Genomic DNA, 21,579 nt, shown 5'->3' on the forward strand with positions numbered 1-21,579 from the left:
ACCCGTGGTAAACCTAAGGCTTGGCTATCTCTTTTCCTCTCTAAGTGCTTTGGGGAAATAACACTTATTTCCAAAGACAACACTGGCCACTGCATTGATTTATCCAAGTCCCTTTGAAATTTTGCATCAACACCTCCAGTGACTAAATGGAAATGAAAATGAGAAACACACCATTGCAAACAGGAAAAGAGTTACCTGAGGGATAAGGTGGAGCAGAGCATCCCCGGAAAGCGTCCCGACGGCCAGACCCACAAACAGCTGTAAAATAAGCCTGTAGTTCTCCTCACAGTTGTGGAACAGAATCAGCGTTGTCCCAAGCATGGAGCCTAGCGTGAGCAGGGCCACGGCCACTGTGCTGTAGCCATATTCTAAGCCAAATGGAGATTGCAAAGCAGTCAGTGCTCCTCATTTGCTAGGAGTGCCCTGGCCAGTGAAAATGCCAGAAGAATCCATCTAATGATACAGGTGGTCGGGATACGGAATTGTTTTATGAGTGTTATAGCGTGTAAAAGGTCTTAAATTTTCTTTCTTTCTTTTTTTTTTTTTAATGTTCATTTATTTTGAGAGTGAGCTCTGAGAGAGAGCCGGGCAGGGACAGAGAGATGGGAGAGAGAGAGAGAATCCCAAGCAGCCTCCTCCAATGTCCGCACAAAGCCCGATGCGAGGCTCAGTGTCACAAATGGTGAAATCACAACATGGGCCCAAATCAAGAGTCGGATGCGTAACCGACTGAGCCATCCAGGCACCCCTAAAAGGTCTTGATTTTTAAGGAAAAGAATGAAAACACTTTCACCGTTAACCTTTTTGCTTTGAAGCTACCCTGACTACGTCCTACTAAAATCACTACAGCAAACAAGGACCTAGCTCACCTCCCACCCCCAAAGAAATTATTAATTTCCCCCACTTTAAACTACAACATATGCTGCCATAGACTGGTGATGATTTCCTTCTAATCCCATCTAAATCTTTTGACGCCAAGGAAGCAGAGTGGCAGAGGGAGCACACAATTTGGGGCCACCGGAGACCTAGGTTTCTGTACAAGGTGAGTACCCTCTTCCAAAAATTTTCAAAATTATTTGTAATGTCGAAAGTGTTTATTACCCTCCGTGCCTAAAATGAGTGATCATATCGGTAAAAACCGATCGATGAATGTGTGATGGTTGATAACATAAATTTGGACAGCCTAGGTTTTAAATTATTGCAATAATCTTCCAGAACCCCTAAGTTGATCCCATGTTGGCAGGTTTCTGAATTTTCAAAAAATGTTCAGGGGGTGCATTTTTAAGATTATTCAAACAAGAGCAAATATGTGTGGGGGAAGAAGAGACAAGGAAGAAAATAAAAGATTAAGAGAAAGGAAAAAAGTGGCTTTCAGTGTCACGCAGAGTTGATCCTTGAAAAATGCAAGAGTTAAGCTACAGAGGGGCGCTTGGGTGGCTCAGTCAGTTAGGTGTCCGACCTCTGCTCAAGTCATGATCTCATGGTCCGTGAGTTTGAGCCCCGCGTCGGGCTCTGCGCTGACGGCTCGGAGCCTGGAGCCCACTTCGGATTCTGTGTCTCCTTCTGTCTCTGCACCTCCCCTGCTCATGCTCTGTCCCTCTCTGTCTCAAAAATAAGTAAACATTATTAAAAATTTTTTAAAAGCTACAGAAAAGAAAATTTTATTAAGAAAATCATAAAAATAGGGTGCCTGAGTGGCTCAGTTGGTTGAGCTTCCCAACTCTTGATTTGGGCTCAGGTCATGATCCCAGGGTCATGAGATTGAGCCCCCCATTTTGGGCTCCACACTGAGCATGTAGTCTGCTTGAGAATCTTTCTCTTCCTCTGCCCCTCTCCCTGCCTTACTCTCTCTCTCTCTCTAAAAGAAAAAAGACAAAGAAAGAAAGAGAGAAAAAGAAAATCATGAGAGAAAATACATTTACAGTACTCTATTATACATAAAAAAGCTGCATTTAAGTGGACCCCTGCCATTCAAACCCATGATGTTCAAGAGTCAACTGTATAAATAAATGATTTGGGGATAAAGAGTTTTTCAGGCCACCATTTTCCTTTGGTTGCAGATACTCAGAGCAAATACTCGTCCTTCTACTTCTTTAGAAATTACTAACAAGCCATGGCAAACTGGTCTGTAAACAATGAAGGAAGTTAATTACAAAATTAAACTATCCTTACTGACTAGAGATAAGTTAAATCAAACAATTCAATTATCACACTACTTGAGGCCTATTGTAGATTTTAAGAAACGATCATCTTAAAATTTGTTGTAACAGAAAACATTCTATTCTTACCATTCTGGTTCTTTTTTGGAAGGTTCGCCCTCTACACTAATTTGTGTTAATGATGAAAGCTGGTAACATGATAATAGACTTGTGATTTTAAGAGCACTTTTATTGAATTATATGTTCTAAATTAGACAGGAGTCTAATATTAAAATAGAGTTGGTAGTGTACTCAAAAGAAGCAAAAACTTGCAATTTTTAAATTTTTCCATTCTTATCACTACCCCTTCACTTCTAGGGAAACTCTCCATAAAACAGTTGTTGTTCAAAGGATAGAGAGGACTCTATACTTAACAATGGTTAAATCTCATTTCAATTTCAGTTTGTTACCACAATTAAAAATTTAAAAAAATATGGGTACCTGGATGGCTTATCAGCTAGGCATCCGAGTCTTGATTTTTGACTCAGGTCATGATTTCAGTTTGTGGGGATCCCGTCCTGTGTCAGGCTCTGTGCTGACAGCACGGAGCCTGCTTGGGATTCTCTGTCTCCCTGTCTCTCTGCCCCTTCCTCCCTCTCTCTCTCTCTCTCTCTCTCTCTCGCCCCCCTCCAGATAAATAAGTAAACTTAAAAAAATTAAAAAATAATAAAAATCGTTTGGAATGGTCATATACCCACCTAGAGGTTTCATTTTGTTCTGTCATAATAAAAACACCTATGTTATAAAAACATCCCTGGAGATATTTAACCAAGGTTCATATCATACTCTTCGACAAATAGACTGTATGGGGGAGTGTCATTCTTCTCATCAAATACATAAATTAAAGACAGCTGAAGTTTCACATGAGCACCTGGATGTCTAATAGGTTTCAAAGTTGCCACATTTTTATGAAAGCTACAAAAGGTCAGAAAATGTTGAGAATTCACAAGGATAAATTAGGGTGTGGCATTTCCCAGGCAAAAGACAAAGCTTCCAGTCCTTTGATTCTTCTTCTACTCCTCTCCCCTTTGTCTTGAGGGCAACGACAGCTGGTATTGGAGGGGAATAGACACTTCCTTTTCTAAAAAAAATTTGTTTATATTTTATTTATTTTTGATAGAGAGAGAGAGACAGAGCACAAGTGGGGGAGGGGCAGAAAGAGAACGAGACACAGAATCCGAAGCAGGCTCCAGGCTCCGAGCTGTCAGCACAGAGCCCGACGCAGGGCTCGAACTCACAAATTGCGAGATCGTGACCTGAGCCGAAGTCGGACGCTCAACCGACCGAGCCACCCAGGAGCCCCTGGGATGGACACTTCCTAACTCTCGGGCTTAGAAACGTTCAGGTCCTCTGTGAACCAGATTTCACCTGCTCTCATGTGGCAAAGATCGCCTGAAAACCATAAAATCTGACGTTTGTGGCAATAGGACTCTGCTAATTACCCCAGGTCCTCATATAGGTGTCATGACGTCTTGACTGGAATCAGGCAACTTATAGAGTTTCTATTTAAATGTTTCGCATCATTATAATAGAACTTGACCTAATAATTAAACACCTAGCCATTCTTAGGCAGCTGCTTTGAACATATCTGAAACCTGATTTATACGTGGTCATAACACTGTTTCCCGGAAACTCAACCCAACCTGGAACTTTGGGGTCAGGTCCCAGCACACCAAACACTACTCTTAGTAACGTCTCCTATGCCTCCTTCTTACATTGTCTGATATTTAAGCCTTTCCCTTAAGTCACGTAATGCAACACTTCAAATCGAGCACAGTAATGTTTGCCTAGGTTCCATAGTGAGTGTGATTTCTCTGAATTTTTCTCAGCAAGACTAGTCCCTAGAAGGATCTAGGTGTTCATGAGAAAGAAAAACGATTCGCAGATCTGCAGTTCAGAAAGCTATTTTGTAGCGGCCTGTTTGAAGCAGACACCATGGGAGGTGGTGGGAATGTAAATGTAAAACTTGCTCCTGGAGTCTCCCAGGTGCCGTGCTTCTGTCCCTCTCACCCATTTCAGAACCATCACTGCTCACCAGGTGCTGAATTATGTAGTTGCTCACTTTTAATGAGAGCTCAGTTTTAATGAAATTCTGTTCCTTTCAGCGAATGTGGTAGATATTTAGGTCTGGCAAGGTTTCTGTTCACGTGAACTCTTCAAATGAGCCGCTGAACGCGGCACAATTCCCTGTGAGTTAGGAGTGAGCGGCTGGACAATTCATCCCGGATGGGCATCATGAGGCTATCGCAAAGAGAAAGCAAAATGCTCTGAAAAAAGCATACACAAGGCCCTGGGATCACTGGTAATATTTGGAATGGTGCCTGCGTTCACGGTCACATTTTTGCGGTCCCTCACGAATGTTCTCAGGCCACTATTTCCTTTTCTTTTAAATACACAGTGCTTTAAATTCCACAACACAGTTTCGTACCCGTTATCCCATTTGAAACTTACAGCTACCCCAAGAAGGTAAAGAGCTCACCTACTACAGTAGTGCTACAGTGAGTAGCCCTGGGCAGGAAAAAAAAGACAGGCTCAGGGAAATAAAGAGAAGGCTTAAGATCACAAGAGTGGGCTGGGGATAGAAGGCATGGCTCAACTTTGCATTTCTGACCCCATCGTTAAGGTTCTTGCTCTCATATCACGCCCCTTCTCAACTATGAACTAAGTTGGTCTATGACTCAGTCATATACATGGGACAAAAATCAATTTATATAACGTACATACAAACTATAAAATATTCAGTGAAGGGTACTGTAGCATAGTGGCTGACAACAATGACTCTGGGGCCAGGTTGCCCGGGTTTGAATCCCAACTCCATCACTTACCTGCGGTGTGCCCTTGGGAAGGTCACTTAACCTCTATGTGCCTGTTTCTCTATCTGTAAAAGGGGGACCTTGATAGTATCTAGCTCATGGCGTGCTTGTGAGGATTAAATGAGGTGAGACATGTAAAATGCTTTGAACAGCGTGTGGTATGTAGTAAGTATCCATCCATTCACTGGTATTAGTATGTACATTATGTGCACCAACTTTCTGTTCACTGTTACTATTACGGACATTATGTGCACCAACTTTCCATCAACTGTTATTATTATGTACGTTATAGGCACCAACTTTCTCAGGGAAGAACCACAACTTACTCTCCAGAGTGGTTGGTGGGAGCTTTGAGTGTTCGTCCTCTGGCAGCTGGCAAGAACAGCTGAGCAATTGCTGGATGATTCCCGGACTCATTTGTTGAAAGTCTTCCTTCGAAATGGGTGAAAGGCTATTCTGTAGAAATATCTCCACCAGCTGCCCGGCAGAGAAGCAAGTCTGTTTGGGGGAAAACGTCATTGTTACTAATCTCAGCAAACAAACTTACCACCATCAGTTGCCATTCCCAAGGAGTCAGAACTAAACAGAATGGCTAAAAAGGACACATGAAGCCATGACTTCATTTTTCTTCCCTGCAATCTTTGTGCATATATAATTTCCAAGGATTATTTTTCATCTCTGATCAAAGCCAGCTGTCTCTCACTTTTATTTTGAGTATTATCTAGTAAGAGTTTTGCACACTTTTTTCCTTCCTGAAAACATGCAACCGTGTTTTACAATGTGTGGCATGGTTTGCTAGCCAGCAGGCTAAGGAAGCCTCGATGCTTTTGTTGTTTTTTAGTGGGGATGGCTTTGTAGCAACAGAACGAAGACTTCAAATGAGAAACAGGTGCTCTGCGGTTATAAGATCATTGTCTTTAATATTCTCTGATTTAGTAAGCCTGTGTAGGCAACATGTCTTTTCAAAAGCAATCAAAGTAAATATTTTAACAAGTGAATGCTGTGTCAACCAGCTCGTGTGTAAACACTAAACGATATGGCTACCTTTGTAAGGGACGTCCCTTCTCCACAAAAACAACCGAAATCATTACGATTGCCTACTGCTGCTCCTCTGTCTTTAAAGCCTTTCTACGTTGTATAGGCATATTTATAAGAGATCAGGATCATAGATAAAGAACAAATGCAAGACGTCCCTAAAAGCTGCCACAAGGAATTGGTGCATCTCAGAAGTGTTAAGGGCTGATTTTGTGTGTCAGAAGTTACACTTAAAGGTTTTAATGTGTATAGTTCCACCAGCACAAATGGATGACCCTCGTGCAGAATCTTTGGGGTCTGAAGTCAGACCCTCGTGCAATATCTTCATGAGCTCCAGTCACAATCAATAAGGTATTTTAAGAAACTCATTGACTTGCGAGGCTTTCCTGATTTGCCACGCTTTAGAACGTAAGGATTTTTAAGAAGGCACATTGCTAATCAGGAAATAATGATGACATATTTGCTGGGTTTTCCCACATACAATTTTTGGGGGGAGAAGATCCCGTGAATAAAAAATGTCCTATCTTGATCCGGAAATGTTTGGTGGCAGGGATGAGAAGCCACTTGAACCAGCAAGAACCAAGAGGAGATCGTATTGAAAGGACACTAAGGATCTCCAAGATTGAGAAGGTAGCCACACCTCAAAAGGAACTCAATCTGAAGCTAGAAAATCAGAACCTAAAGTTGTTTTTTCTCTCTCTCTCTCTTCGGGACCAAGTATTTTCTCCTTTCTCTTTCCCTCTGCATATATTTATTTGCTTTTACAGTCCGGTGTTTTCTCTTTCAGTAAACACATGGCCATATAAGCCCCAACTCTGAAGCGACCTCTCAGCCCACAAACCCAAGGCTGAGTTGAGTCTGCAAGTCCTGACAGAGACCTGATTGCTACAGCAAAGCCACAGATGAACTCCCTTGGGTCAGACAACCCTCTGGTTCAATCAGTCTTGCCTCGAGATAGGAGGTGGGATCATTCCATTCAGACATGGCTGCCAGCCTCAGGCCTGTGGCTGAGGCAGGCATTTCTCAGAAAAAGGCTGGGCAAAACTCCAAAAGGCTTCTACTACAAAAAGCAGCAACAGAAAACTACACTTGGGATTTTTTTTTCTCCTTTTGTCAAAATAATTTATGCCAAAGACAGTATTTTCTGTTGCACCATTTGTTACTAATGGGATACAATGACTTCATCATTAAAGCTACTGACAACAGAAAAGGGAAACGAACACTAAACTTTTGATGACAAATCCTTCGTAATAAATATTCTCATTAAGAAGTGCTCGACTGGTAAGTAAAGCAGGGGAGAGAGGAAATGAACAGAATGCCATGCGTCTTTCCCCAGTTCACTGCCAAGAAATCGAATAGTTCTGGTCTTAGACTACCTTCTCCTAGAGTATGGATATTCTATTATAAGCTTCTGTGCCCTTGATCTTTATTTGCTGTTCCTGTACTATTCAGGTCCTTTGTTGGTTTTAAATTTCTTTTTGAAATCACTAACATAAATGGCCTTAAAGGTCATTCATTATATTCTATAAAATTTTAAACCCCAATATTTTTAAATAGTTTTTTTTTAAGTTTATTTTTGAGACAGAAAGACAGAGAGAGAGAGACTGAGTGAGAGCAGCTCTCTCTGGAGGGGCAGAAAGAGAGAGGGAGACATAGAATCTGAAGCAGGCTCCAGGCTCCAAGCTGTCAGCACAGAGCCCGACGCAGGGCTCAAACTCACAGACTGTGAGATCATGACCTGAGCCGAAGTCAGATGCTTAACGGATTGAGTCACCTAGGTGCCCCGAACCCAAGATATTTTTAATAAAGAATAATATAGAATGAAAATTTAGATTATCCAGCCATTAACTTTTAAACTATCTTTATTTCCTGGGGCGCCTGGGTGGCTCAGTCGGTTGAGCATCTGACTTCAGCTCAGGTCATGATCTCACGGTTTGTGGGTTTGAGCCCAGCATTGGGCTCTGTGCTGACAGCTCGGAGCCTGGAGGCTGCGTCTGATTCTGTGTCTCCCTCTCTTCTGCCCCTCCCCTGTTCATGCTGTCTCTCTCTGTCTCTCAAAAATAAGTAAATGTAAAAACAAAATTTTTTTAACTAGCTTTATTCCCTTACATAAAATTTCAGTGTATGTGTATCCTTGTGTTGATGTCATCAGACTTCTATGGTAACTTTACAAACATATTCTAAAGCAGTGGTTCCTGAACTTTAGTTTTGAGAATTGCTTGGATGGCTTCCTAACAGGCAGAGTGCTGGGTTCTACTTCTCAGAGTTTCTGATTCAAAGATGATGGGGTGGGGGGCGCCTGGGTGGCTCAGTCCATTAAGCGGCCGACTTCGGCTCAGGTCATGATCTCGCGGTCCGTGAGTTCAAGCCCCGCGTCGGGCTCTGTGCTGACAGCTCAGAGCCTGGAGCCTGTTTCAGATTCTGTGTCTCCCTCTCTCTGACCCTCCCCCGTTCATGCTCTGTCTCTCTCTGTCTCAAAAATAAATAAACGTTAAAAAAAAAAAAAAAAAAAAAAGATGATGGGGTGGGACCTGAGAATTTGCATTTCCAAGAAGTTCCCAGACAATGCTGACTCTTCTGGCCAAGAGACAAAACTTTGAGAACCACTGGTCTAAATAACATACACAGGTTCTTCAGATCTAGTCTATCTTAGTGTCCTATCAAGAGTCACAAGCAAAGTGACATATTGGGACAGAGAAGAACCATTGAAAAGGTTGATTTTTGTTTACTTGGCATTCGTAGCACAGCAAATGACTCTTACTGTTCTTAGAAGTCACATGCTTGGGGCGCTTGGGTGGCTCAGTCAGTTGAGCGTCCAACTTCCGCTCAGGTCATGATCTCGCGGTCCGTGAGTTCGAGCCCCGTGTTGGGCTCTGTGCTGACGGCTCAGAGCCTGAAGCCTGCTTCAGATTCTGTGTCTTTCCTGTCTCTCTACCCCTCCCCTGCTCGCACTCTTTTTCTCTCTCAAAAATAAATAAAAACATTTTTAAAAAACTCTTTTTTAAAGCCACGTGCCTTAAGTAGGTAGTTCCTAAATGTTAGGAAACAATCTGCATTCGTTATGAAGATAAGGTCTCCATTAGGCAAATTTGCCCCCTTCCTCAGAGCCAGTCCTGAAGAAGCATCTAAAAAGACTTCGCAAACAAAGGCCAACACAGGCTTCAGCTCTCTTCACCTTCGGTTGAATACAATAAGCGGGAGTTTGAAAGAATCAACTTTAACAAATGTCATATATATTGCACAAGTAGCAAAAATTCACTTTTAAAAATATCTAATATTCTAATTAATAATCTGATTTTGTCTTAAAAAAAAAAAAAAACCTAGAGAACAAACAACAATAAAAAAGAAACAGACTCTTCGGTATGGAGAACTAACTAGTCGTTGCCAGAGTGGGGGGTGGGGAGGGTTGAAGGGGTTGGGCAAAACAGGTGAAGGGTATTAAGAGATACAAACTTCCAGGGGTAGGGACGGAATCTATGGTACTGTGCAATCATGTATTCATAACTCACAGGAAAAACGTTCCGAATTGTTAGCAATCTGTAGGGGATTTTGCTCTTTTAAGGTACAAATTGTACCTTGCTCATCTGAGATACAAATAACAAAACTAGTTTTCTTTAAGTCAACACTTCCCCAAGCAATAGCACAGTTGTTAAGAGCACAGAATATGTTATCAACCTCTGTATATATCCTCAGTTTCTGTAAACATTAAGCAATTACTTATTAGCTCCATGCCTCAATTTCCTCATCTATAGTATGGAAAAATATCTATAGTATGGAATAATAGACCCCAATCTCATATAGTTGTTATAATAATTAAATGAGGCAATGCAGGTGAAATAGCGTTATGTCTAACACATCATACGTACTCAATAAGCATAAGCCACGCTCGTGGAACATCAGTTTCTCAGGATTTTAAATGGTTAGGGCAGGGAAGGATTCTAGAGTCAAAATTTGAGAATTGCTGGATTCAATAAGATCAAAGAAGTTTATTTGCTGAGAGACCTCCCAGATACCCTAATATGCCACAGTGTAATATGTATTTCTAGTATTTCCCACACCAATTTAATCATAGGACCCATTTCAAGAAATACCAAGATAGACAAGTGAATGTACTTTGGGGCACAACTTTAGGAAATATGGGTATAAATATGTTCATAGGCTCATACATCACCTTTTCTCAAAAACCTTCTCAGTGCTACCTACTATACAAATATTTCTCTGTTGCTCACAGCCCAAAGTAATCTCTTCATAACCTTATCTAAGTTTAAAGCATTCATTCATCATTTTAAGTATATATGCAATGTCTGTGTTCTATTCCTATCCTATAGGTTCCAAAGGAGTTGTGCCTATTTTTTTTAATGTTTATTTATTTTAGAGGGGGGGGGAGGGGCAGAGAGAGGGAGACACAGAATCTGAAACAGGCTCCAGGCTCTGAGCTGTCAGCACAGAGCCCGATGTGGGGCTCGAACTCACAGACTGCGAGATCATGACCTGAGCTGAAGTCAGATGCTCAGCCGACTGAGTCACCTAGGTGCCCCGCGTTGTGCCTATTTTTTTCAACACTGTATACCCAATGACCGTGATGGTGACTGGCAGGTAATAAATGTTCAGTACGTTTGTTGAGTTAATTATTCATGCATTCGATATAGATACAAGGGAGGAAGTAGTAATATATATATATTTACTATCTGTATATCTATCTATGTCTATCTATCTATATCTATCTATATCTATTGTCTTATTCCTCTACATATCTTGGCCTCACATTTATGTCAGCAGAGACCCATTTGTAGAAGAAAAAAACCCATGACCACTCCGTACAAATAGAATATTTTCACACTGAAGGAAATACACATCATCCCTTAAGTTTTTCACAACTCTTATAGAACTTTCACCACTTTGACAGTAGCAATTGGTGGTATAAGAAGAAGAATAACGATACCTTATCCCAGGAAACTGAAATGTCTTCTGACTCTTGGTCCATGGATACAGATAGATTAGGGTATCCCCAGTCATAGATTGTTAGGTTGTTTTGTTTCCTTTCAAGGTGATGGATTTTATCTTTTCGGATACAGGTACTTTTGGTCCAGAGAGTGTTGAGGAGTTGGTCTAGTTCTAGAAATTTCATACAAAATCTGGTGTCACATAGAATAAAGACAGGTCAATCTCAGGATAATTACAATTTCTTATGGCCACAGCATAGATATTTTGCTAAATAAATGTGGTCCTAATGAAAAGTCAAGACGTTACTCTGAAAAGTAATAAAAGAACACTTATACTTCACGTGAATGTTAATCCCCTCACAAGATCTTGACTAAGCTTTGGGGCTGAATCAGCCTTACAAAGATGTTCCCACCATTTTTAACTCCTCGGGATGATACAGTGGGCAATTCCTCCAAAGAAATGCCTTCTCTTGAGCCAACTCTTTCTTTTTCTAGATGTTCCTCATAAAAATGCACACAAAGGATAGAACTGGCCTAATCCATAGGAAATTCATTTCCTTGAGGTACTATATACATCCTCCGTAGGTAAACTATGGTATGTTTAAGTCAGTCAAATTATTTTCCTTTTAAGGGTTTGTTTATGCAGAAACAAGAAAGGAAATGAAAGAGATCTGAGATTATAGAGACAACTGACTTTGTCTTCTAATACTATTGTAGTATGGTTTTCAGTTTATAGATTACAGTTTAGCTTCCCTTGGTACAGCTCGAGGCTCTTAAAAACTGACTGGTACAGGGGCACCTGGGTGGCTCAGTTGGTTAAGGGTCCAACTCTTGATTTTGGCTCAGGTCATGATCTCATAATTTAGGACGTCAAGCCCCACATCAGGCTGTGCACTGACAGCATGGAGCCTGCTTGGAATTCTCTCTCTCCCTCTCCCCCTCTGCCCCTCCCAACCTTTCAAAAATAAATCGATAAATAAAAATTTTAAAAAATTAATTGGTATGCAGAATAATTAAGTATAGTGGTGAATTTCTTTGGATTTATCCATCGGCTTGCTTGGGAATACAACGTCCCTGGTATTTTCCTGAATGTCATCATCAAGGACAAGAAAAATTACAAACTAGAGTTCCTACAATATCTTATTTTAAATGACTGGCTTTCAGCGAAAAGAAAATTATTAGACTTGCAAAAAAATGGGAACGTGTGACCCAGAATCAGGGAGGAAAGCAGTCAATAAATATGTCTTTGAGTATTCCCAGATGTTGGATTCAGCAGAAAAAGACTTCAAAGCAGCTATTATAAGTGCACTGAAGGAACTAAAGGAAATCATATTTAAAGAATTAAAGTGTGACAATAATAAATCAGCAAATAGAAGAAATAAGAAAATCAAAATTATATAAAGGTTCAAATGGAAATTCTGGTGTTGCATATAGTGAGTGAAATGAAAAGTTCACAAAAGGAGCTCAGCAGCACGTGTGAAATGGTAAAAGGAAAAATTACCGAAGACGAAGAAAGAATAACAGAAATAATCCAGTCTGACAGTTCGTGCGCTCACACTGATAGCATGCAGCCTGCTTGGGATTCTCTTCCTTCCTCTCTGTCTGCCCTCCCACTCTGCCACTTGTGTGCTCTCTCTCAAAGTAAATAAATAAACTTAAAAAAAAAAACGAATTTATTCTTACTTTCCTTTGCAAACCTCAATAAAACGAAATTGTGACGAGGGGCAGTTTTCCATTACAGAATTATTACACTAATAAATGAAGAAGAAAAGAGTCAATTAGAAGAACACCATTTCGTAAGCTGCAAACAATCAACATAGACAAGTATCATCAATACTTTAGGACTTCTCAAAAAGAGAAAACTAGATGTTACGTGCCTTCTGGCGGAAGGTACTAACTCTAAGACAGCATCCTCCAAGTAAACAAACCACCTAATCAAATCTCTACGACATCCAATGTACATGAAGCACAGTGCATAGAAATGCATATTAGATGACTAGAAACGCAATCAGCAAAACCCAGATGTGATAAACAGTCCCCTTTTTTCTAACAAAAAAACCACAGCAAAATAGAGAAGGTGGAGTCGGGGAGAGGCATGACATCTATAAAGGGAAATTGAAGAGATACCCCAACAATCTGCATTTTATGAACATTATTTAGATCCTGATGTGCTAAAAAATGAAACATCTTTTTTTAGCAGTCAGGGCAATGTAAACATTAATGGGCTTTTTTTGTGATATTAAGGAATCAATATTAATTTTTCAGTTGTGATATTGGTAATAAGGGGCTTTTAAAAACGCTTGTCTATTAGAGGTTCACACCGAAATAGTTAATAATCATTTGCTTCAAAATAATCAAGTGATAGGAAAGGGTGGAGGCAAATAAAAAATAAGATTATCCAGTTGCTGGTAAGTGTTGAGGCTAGATACTGTGTGCATGGGGGTTGACTATGTTACTGTTTATATTTTTGTTTACATTACATTTTTATTAGATGTCTACTTTTAATATTCAGAATTCATATAACAACAACAACAGCAACAACAACAACAGAAAACACTTAAAACTGACTTCCGGGGAAGATGGCAGAGTAGGAGGACCTTAAGTTCACCTCATCCCATTGATACAACTAGGTAACACATCAGTGTAAAAAACCCAGAAAACGACCTGAAGACTGGAAGAACAAATTCACCACAGCTAAATGTAGGGAAGAGGCAGCTTTGAAGAGGGTAAGAAGGGTGGAGACATGGTGAGGAGTGAAAAAGACTGCAGGAGAGTCTGGGGGAGGGTGGACCCACAATCCCAGAAAGGAGAGAGAAATAGATTCTCACACCAAGGAGCCCACTCAGGAAAGACAAATCTCCGTAACATTTGGCTTTGAAAACTAAACGGATGAAATTTCACAAGTTCTTACAATGAATGAGGCTTAAAATCTGGAAATTTAAAAATCAGTGGGGTTGGCTCTGAGAGAACTGGGAGGGTGAGAGGAAACTGACGCCCAGTCCTTAAAGAAACATTACAACAGACAGACCTGCTGTGATACAACGTAGAAACAGCAGTTTGAAAAATACCAGGAGCATACGGGGGAGAGATGTGTTTACTAATCTAAGAGCTCCAGCTAGAAGGGCAGGGATCAATGGGACACTTTTCCAGGAACAAAGATGATGGTGGGTGCCATTTTCCTTCCCTGTTCCCCCAGCCCAGACACACAGGCATCGGTGGGGCCCAGTGCAGCACCTACACTCACTGCATAACTTACAAAGAACATGCCCTGCCCCTTCTTCCCCTGCAGACACATTCCCTCCAGCCAGGCCTCTGCTTCACGTCCCCTCTTGCAGCAGACCCAGGCAAACCTTGCTAATACCATTCCTCCGACCCCACACACTTCTGAGGATCTTCCCCCTCCAATACATTCTTGGGTTAGCTAATCCAAAGTGGTACCACAAGCCTGGCAGTGTGCAAGCATCCCAAACAGGAGCCAGTATCACACCAAACTGACTCCTGCCCCAGGGAGAGGGAAAGAACCACACACAACCATCAGGGTAGAGGCTTAGCAGTGGGACAGACAGCTGGTCTTACTATAGGCCCCACCCACCAATGAAGGCTTCTTAGGGTACAATACAGGGGAAGTGTCCTGCACTAACCCCACAGGGACCAAACCCTGTCCACAATAGGCAAAGAGAGCCATTGCAGATTACTGGACTGAAGGAAAAAGTGTTTCAGCCAAAATAGCAGGATGTATGCAAGAGACATAGAAGATTCTCCTGATGCACCAGCTTCTGCTGAACAGGAGACACTGAACTGCAGGGCACTACAGGACTTCTTCCTCATAAGGGCACTACTATCAAGAGCAGGAGACATAGCTGACTTTCCTAACACAAAGAAACAGACCCAGAGAGTTAGACAACCTGAAGAGACGGAGGAATATGTCCCAAATGAAAGAAGAGGACAAAATCACAGCAAGCAACCTAAACAAAACGGGGACAAGAAATATGCCTGCTAGATAATTTAAATCAGTGGTTATAAAGATACTCACAGGACTCGAAAAAAAGACTGAAGGACATCAATGAAACCCTTAACAAAGAGACAGAAAAAGAACCAATCAGAGTTGAGGAATGCAATAAATAAAATAAAAAATACACCAGATGGAGTAAATAGTAGACTAGAGGAAACAGAAGAATGGGCCACCAACCAGGAATACAGAATAATAGAAGGAAATCAAGCTGAACAGCTGAGAGGAAAAAAAAATTCAAAATGAAAATAGACTTAGGGAACTCAGCAATATTCACACTATAAGGAACCCAGAAGGAAGGGAGAAAGAAAAGGGGTAGAAAATTTATTTGAAGAAATAATAGCTGAAAACTTCCCAAATCTGGGATAGGAAACAGAAATCCAGATCCAAGGGCACAGAGAGCCCCCCAAAAATCAACCCAAGAAGGTCCACAACAAGACACATAGTAATTAAAATGGCAAAAAGAAGCAGTAAAGAAAGAATTTTAAAAGCACCACGAGAAAAGAAAATACTTACATACAAAGGAAACCCCATAAGGCTATCAGCTGATTTTTCAGTAGAAACTTTGCAGGCCAGAATGGAATGGCACTATATATTCAAAGTGCTGAAAGAAAAAAACATGGAACCAAGAGTACTCTATCCAATAAGGTTAGCATTCAGAATAGAAGGAGAAATAAAGAGGTCCCCAGACAAACAAAAGTTAAGGGAATTTATGACCACTAAACCAGCCCTACAAGAAATGTTAAAGTGGATTCTGCGTGGCAAGGAAAGACTGTAAGTTAGAGTAAGAAAAGTAGGAACCATGAAAGCAATAAAAATAAGTATATCTATAGAAATCACTTAAAGGACCCACAAAATAAAATGATGTAAAGTATGACACCATGTATCTAAAACATGGAGGTGGGGAGAGGTTTAAAGAATGGGTTCAGCCGTGAGTGACTATCAATTTAATACACAAAATGAATGGAAACCACAAATCAAAAACTAGTCATAGATACACAAAGAATAAAGAGAAAGGAGCCCAAGTATATTGCTAAAGAAAGCCAACTAATCATGAGAGAAGAGAACAAGAGAAGGGAGGAAGAGAGAACTACAAAAACAATCATAAGACAAGTAACAAAATTGCAATAAATACTTACCTATCAATAATTACTTTGAATGTAAATGGATTAAATGCTCCAATCAAAGACAAGATGACAGAATGAATAAAAAAGCAAGACCCATCTATATGCTGCCTATAAGAGACCAATTTCAGGACTAAAGACACATGCAGATTGAAAATGAAGGAATAGAGAAGTATTTATTATGCAAATGGATTTGAAAACCAGGGTAACAATACTTATATTGGATAAAATAACTTTAAAACAAAAGATTGAAATAAGATACAAAGAAGGACATTGTATAATCATTAATGGTGTGGGGCTCCTGGGTGGCTCAGTCAACTGAGCAGCTGACTGGCTCAGTTCATGATCTCGTGGTTTGTGGGTTGGAAACCCACATTGGGCTTTGCGTTGACAGTGCAGAGCCTACGTCAGAGTCTCTGTCTCCCTCTCTCTCTCTGCCTCTCCCCCACTCATTGTGCATATGTTCTCTCTCTCTCAAAAATAAAAACATTACAAAAAAATGTTTTGATGGGGGCAATCCAACAAGATGATATAACAATTGTAAATATTTATGCACCCAACATGAAAGCACCCGAATACATAAAAGAGTTAATACAAACAAAAAGGAAGTAATAAATAGTAACACAAAAATAGTAAGGGACTTTAATACCCCACTTACATCAATGGACAGATAATCCAAACAGAAAATCAACAAGGAAACAGTGGCTTTGAATGACACATTGAACCAAATGGATCTATATATTCAGACATTCTATCCTAAAACAGCAGAATACATATTGTTTTTAAGTGCACATGGAAGATTCTCTGGAATAGATCACACATTAGGCCAAAAAACAAGTCTGAACAAATTCAAAAAGATTGAAGTCATACCGTGCATCTTTACTGAACACAATGCTATGAAACTAGAAATCAACCACAAGACAAAATCTGAACATAAATATTTGGAGGTTAAATAATGTACTATTAAACAATAAATAGGTCAACCAAAAAATCAAAGAGGAAATTAAAAGATAAATGGAGACAAATGAAAATGAAAACAGAATGGCCCAAAATCTTTGGGATGCAGGAAAAGCTGCTCTAAGAGGGAAATTTACAGCAACACAGGCCTACATCAAAAGCATGAAAAATCTCAAATTAACAAGCAAACCTTACACCTAAAGGAGATAGAAAAAGGAGAACAAACAAAACCCCAAGCCAGTAAAAGAAAGGAAATAATAAATATTAGAGCAGAAATAAACAATATAGAAACAAACAAACTAACAAACAAAAAACAAGATCAATGAAACCAGGAGCTGGTTCTTTGAAAAGATCAACAAAATTGATATAAACCTTCAGCCAGAGAGAGGACCCAAATTTTAAAAATCAGAAATGAAAGAGAAGAAATAAAAATTGCAAAGAAATATAAAGGATTATAAAAGAAAACTGTGAAAAATCATATGCCAACCAATTGAACAACCAAGAAGAAATGGATAGATTCCTAGAAACATGTGACCTAACAAAACAGAATCAGGAAGAAACAGAAAATTTGAACAGACTGATTATTAGTACTGAAATTGAATCAGTAATCTAAAACACTCCCAACAAACAAAAGTCCAGGACCAGAGAGCTTCATAAGGTGAAATATACTAAACATTTAAAGAAGAGTTATATCTATTCTTTTCAAGCTATTCCAGAAAAAAGAAGAGGAAGGAAACCTTCCAAATTCATTCTATGAGGCCAGCATTACCTGTACCAAAACAAGATAAAGACACCACAAAAAAGAGAGCCACAGGCCAGTATCTCTGATGAACATAGGTGCAAATATCCTCAACAAAATATTAGCACACTGAAACCAACAATACATTAAAAAAAGTCATTTACCACGATCAAGTGGGATTTGTTCCTAGGATGCAAGGGTGGTTCAATATTTGCAAATTAATCAGTGTGATACATCACATCAACAAGAGAAAAAATAAAAAAACATACGATCTTTTCAATAGTTGCAGCAAAAGAATTTGACAAAATACAACATCCATTCATAATAAAAACCTTCAAGAAAGTAGATTTTGAGGGAATATGCTTCAACATAATAAAGTCCATATAAGAAAAACCCACAGCCAATATCATCCTCAATGGAGAGAAAAACTGAGCTTTTCTTCTCAGGTCAGTTACAAGACAAGCATGTCCACTGTCACCACTTTTATTCAACATAGTATTGGAAGTCCTGGCCATAGCTATCAGATAAGAAAAAGAAATAGAAGACACACAAATTGGTAAGGAAGAGATAATACTACACATAGAAAACCCTAAAGATTTTACCAAAAACCTACCAGAACTAATAAATGAATTCAATAAGATTGCAGGATACAAAATCAATGAACATGAATCTGTTACTTTTCTTTTTTTTTTTTTTAAGTTTATTTGGGGGAGAGTGAGAATGTGTATGTGTGTGTGTGTGTGTGGGAGAGAGAGAGAGAGACAGACAGAGAGAGAGAGAGAGAGAGAGAGAGAGAGACAGAGAGAGAGAGAGAGAGAGAGAGAGAGACCAGGGGAAGGGTTGAGAGGGAGGCAGAGAGAGAATCCCAAGCAGGCTCTGTGCTGACAGCACAGATGTGGGGCTCGAACACTGAACTGTGAGATCATGACCTGAGTTGAAATCAAGAGTTGGATGTTTAACTGACTGAGCTACCTAGGTGTCCCTACTGCATTTCTATTTACTAATAATAAATAAGCAGAAAGAGAAATTAAGAAAACAGTCCCATTTACAATTACACAAAAATAATAAAATATCTAGGAATAGACTTAACCAAGGAAGTGAAAGACCTATACTCTGAAAATAATAAAACATTGGTGAAAGAAATTGAAGAAGACACAAATAAATGGAAAAACATTCCATGCTCATGAATTAGAGAATAAATATTGTTAAAATGTCTATAATACCCAAAGCAATCTACAGAGGTAATGCAATCCCTATCAAAATACCAACAGCATTTTTCACAGATCTAGAACAAGCAATCCTAAAATGTGTATGGAACCACAAAAGGCCCCAAATAGCCAAAGCAATCTTGAAAACAAAAAACAAAACAGGAGGTATCATAATTCTGGACTTCAAGTTATACTGCAAAGCTGTAGTAATCAAAACAGTATGGTACTGGCACAACAACAGACACACAGACCAGTGGAACAGAATAGAAAGCCCAGAAATGAACCCATGATTATATGGTCAATTAATCTTTGACAAGCGACAAAGAATATACAATGGGAAAAAGACAGTCTCTTCAACAAATGGTGTTGGGGAAACTGGACAGCAACATGCAGAAGAAAGAAACTGGACTACTTTCTTATACCATACATAAAGATAAATTCAAAATGGATGAAAGACCTAAATGTGAAATGGGATACCATCAAAATCCTAGAGGAGAACCCAGGCAGCAATCTCTTTGACCTTGGCCAGAGCAACTTCTTACTAGACACATCGCCAGAGGCAAGGGAAACAAGAGCCAACATGAACTATGAACCTCATCAAGATAAAAAGCTTCTGCACAGCTGAAGAAAACAATCAAGAAAACTAAAACACACCCTACAGAATTAGAGAAGATATTTGTGAGTGAGATATCGGATAAAGGGTTAGTATCCAAAATCTATAAAGTACTTATCAAACTCAACACCCCCAAAACAAACAATCTGATTAAGAAATGGACAGAAGACATGAATAGACATTTTTCCAAAGAAGACATTCAGATGGCTAACAGACACATGAAAAGATGCTCAACATCACTCATCATCAGGGAAATACAAATCAAAACCATGATAAGATACCACCCTACACCTGTCAGAATGGCTAAAATCAACAACACAAGAAACAACAGATATTGTCAAGGTTGTGGAGAAAGGGGAAATCCCTTCCAATGTTCACGGGAATGAAAACTGGTGCAGCCTCTGTGGAAAACGGTATGGAGGTTCCTCAAAAAGTTAAAATTAGAATTATTCCATGACAAGTAAATGCACTACTGGGTATTATTTACCCAAAGGATACAAAAATACTGATTTGTAGGGGCACATGCACCCCAGTGTTTACAGCAGCCTTATCAACAATAGCCAGATTATGGAGAGAACCCAAATGCCCATTGACTGATGAATGGATAAAGAAGATGGGGTGTGTATATACACAATGGAACATTACTCAGCGATCAGAAAAAATGAAATCTTGCCATCTGCAATGATGTGAAATCTTGCCATTTGTAAGAGTATATCATGCTAAGCGAAATGAGTCAGAGAAAGACAAATGCCATAAGATTTCACTTATATGTGGAATTTAAGAAACAAAACAGATGAACATAGGGGAAGGAGAAAAAAAAAACAGAGAGGGAAGCAAACCGTAAGAGACTCTTAATTACAGAGAACAAACTGAGGGTTGATGGAGGGAAGTTGGGTAGGGGATGGGCTATTAAGGAGGGCATTTGTGTTGAGCACTGGGTGTTATATGTAAGTGATAAATCACTAAATTCTACTCCTGAAACCAATATCACACTGTATGTTAACTGACTAGAATTTGAATGAAAATTTGAAAGAAAAAAAAAATCCAGATGGCCAACACACATGAAACATGTGTTCATGACACATGAAAAGATGCTCCACATCACTCCCATCAGGAAGATGCAAATCAAAACCACAATGAGACATCACCTCACACCTTTCAGAATGACTAAAATCCAAAACACAAGAAATAACAAACGTTGGCAAGGACGTGGAGAAAAAGGAACCCTCGTGTACCATCGGTAAGAATGCAGACTGGTGCAGCCACTGCAGAAAACAGTATGTAGTGTCCTCAGAAAATTAAAAATAGAACTACCATATAAAGCAGCAATCACACTACTAGGTATTTTCCCAAAGAATGCACAAATACCAATTCAGAAGGTTCTATACACCCCATGTTTATGCAGCATTCTTTACAATAGCCAAACTACGGAAGCAGCCCAAGTGTCCACCAACAGATGAGTGGGTAAAGAAGATGTTGTATATATACAATGGAATATTCTTCGGCCACACAAAACGCAACCTTGTCGTTTTTAAGAACGTGGATGGGGCTACAGAGTATAATGCTAAGCCAAATGAGTCAGAGAAAGACAAATACTGTATGATTTCACTCACACGTGGAATTTAAGAAACAACACAAACAAAGGGAAAAAGCAAAGACAGAGAGACAACCCAAAAAACAGACTCTTAACTGTAAAGAACAAACACATGGTTACCAGAGGGGAGGGGGGCAGGGGGAGATGGGGGAAGAGGTGAAAGGGATATAGAATACATTTGTCTTGATGAGCGGTAAGTTATGTATAGTATTGAATCTTTATATGGTACATCTGAAACGAATATAACACTGTATGTTAACTCTACTAGTTTTAAATGAAAAAACAACACTTAAAATGAGCATACTGTCTTCCAGGATACCATCAATATCAGCAGAGTCCTAGCTCG

General features: G+C 39.6%; 1 protein-coding gene across 5 annotated transcripts in view; it reads right to left on the reverse strand.

The window, feature by feature from the left end:
* SLC39A12 (solute carrier family 39 member 12) overlaps nt 1–21,579 on the reverse strand; it is an 87,416-nt gene that overhangs the window by 50,594 nt on the left and 15,243 nt on the right. For all 5 annotated transcript variants that reach the window (XM_019460646.2, XM_019460644.2, XM_053895124.1 and 2 more), the window contains exons 5-7: nt 10,989–11,161; nt 5,338–5,509; nt 196–368 (exon numbers count right to left, since the gene is read on the reverse strand). In XM_019460646.2, the coding sequence (XP_019316191.2) occupies nt 196–368; nt 5,338–5,509; nt 10,989–11,161 (518 nt within the window). The remainder of the gene's footprint in view (nt 1–195; nt 369–5,337; nt 5,510–10,988; nt 11,162–21,579) is intronic.

Source organism: Panthera pardus, unplaced genomic scaffold (assembly GCF_024362965.1).
Source record: "Panthera pardus isolate Hobbes unplaced genomic scaffold, ASM2436296v1 HiC_scaffold_6, whole genome shotgun sequence".
Lineage (NCBI taxonomy): Eukaryota > Metazoa > Chordata > Mammalia > Carnivora > Felidae > Panthera > Panthera pardus.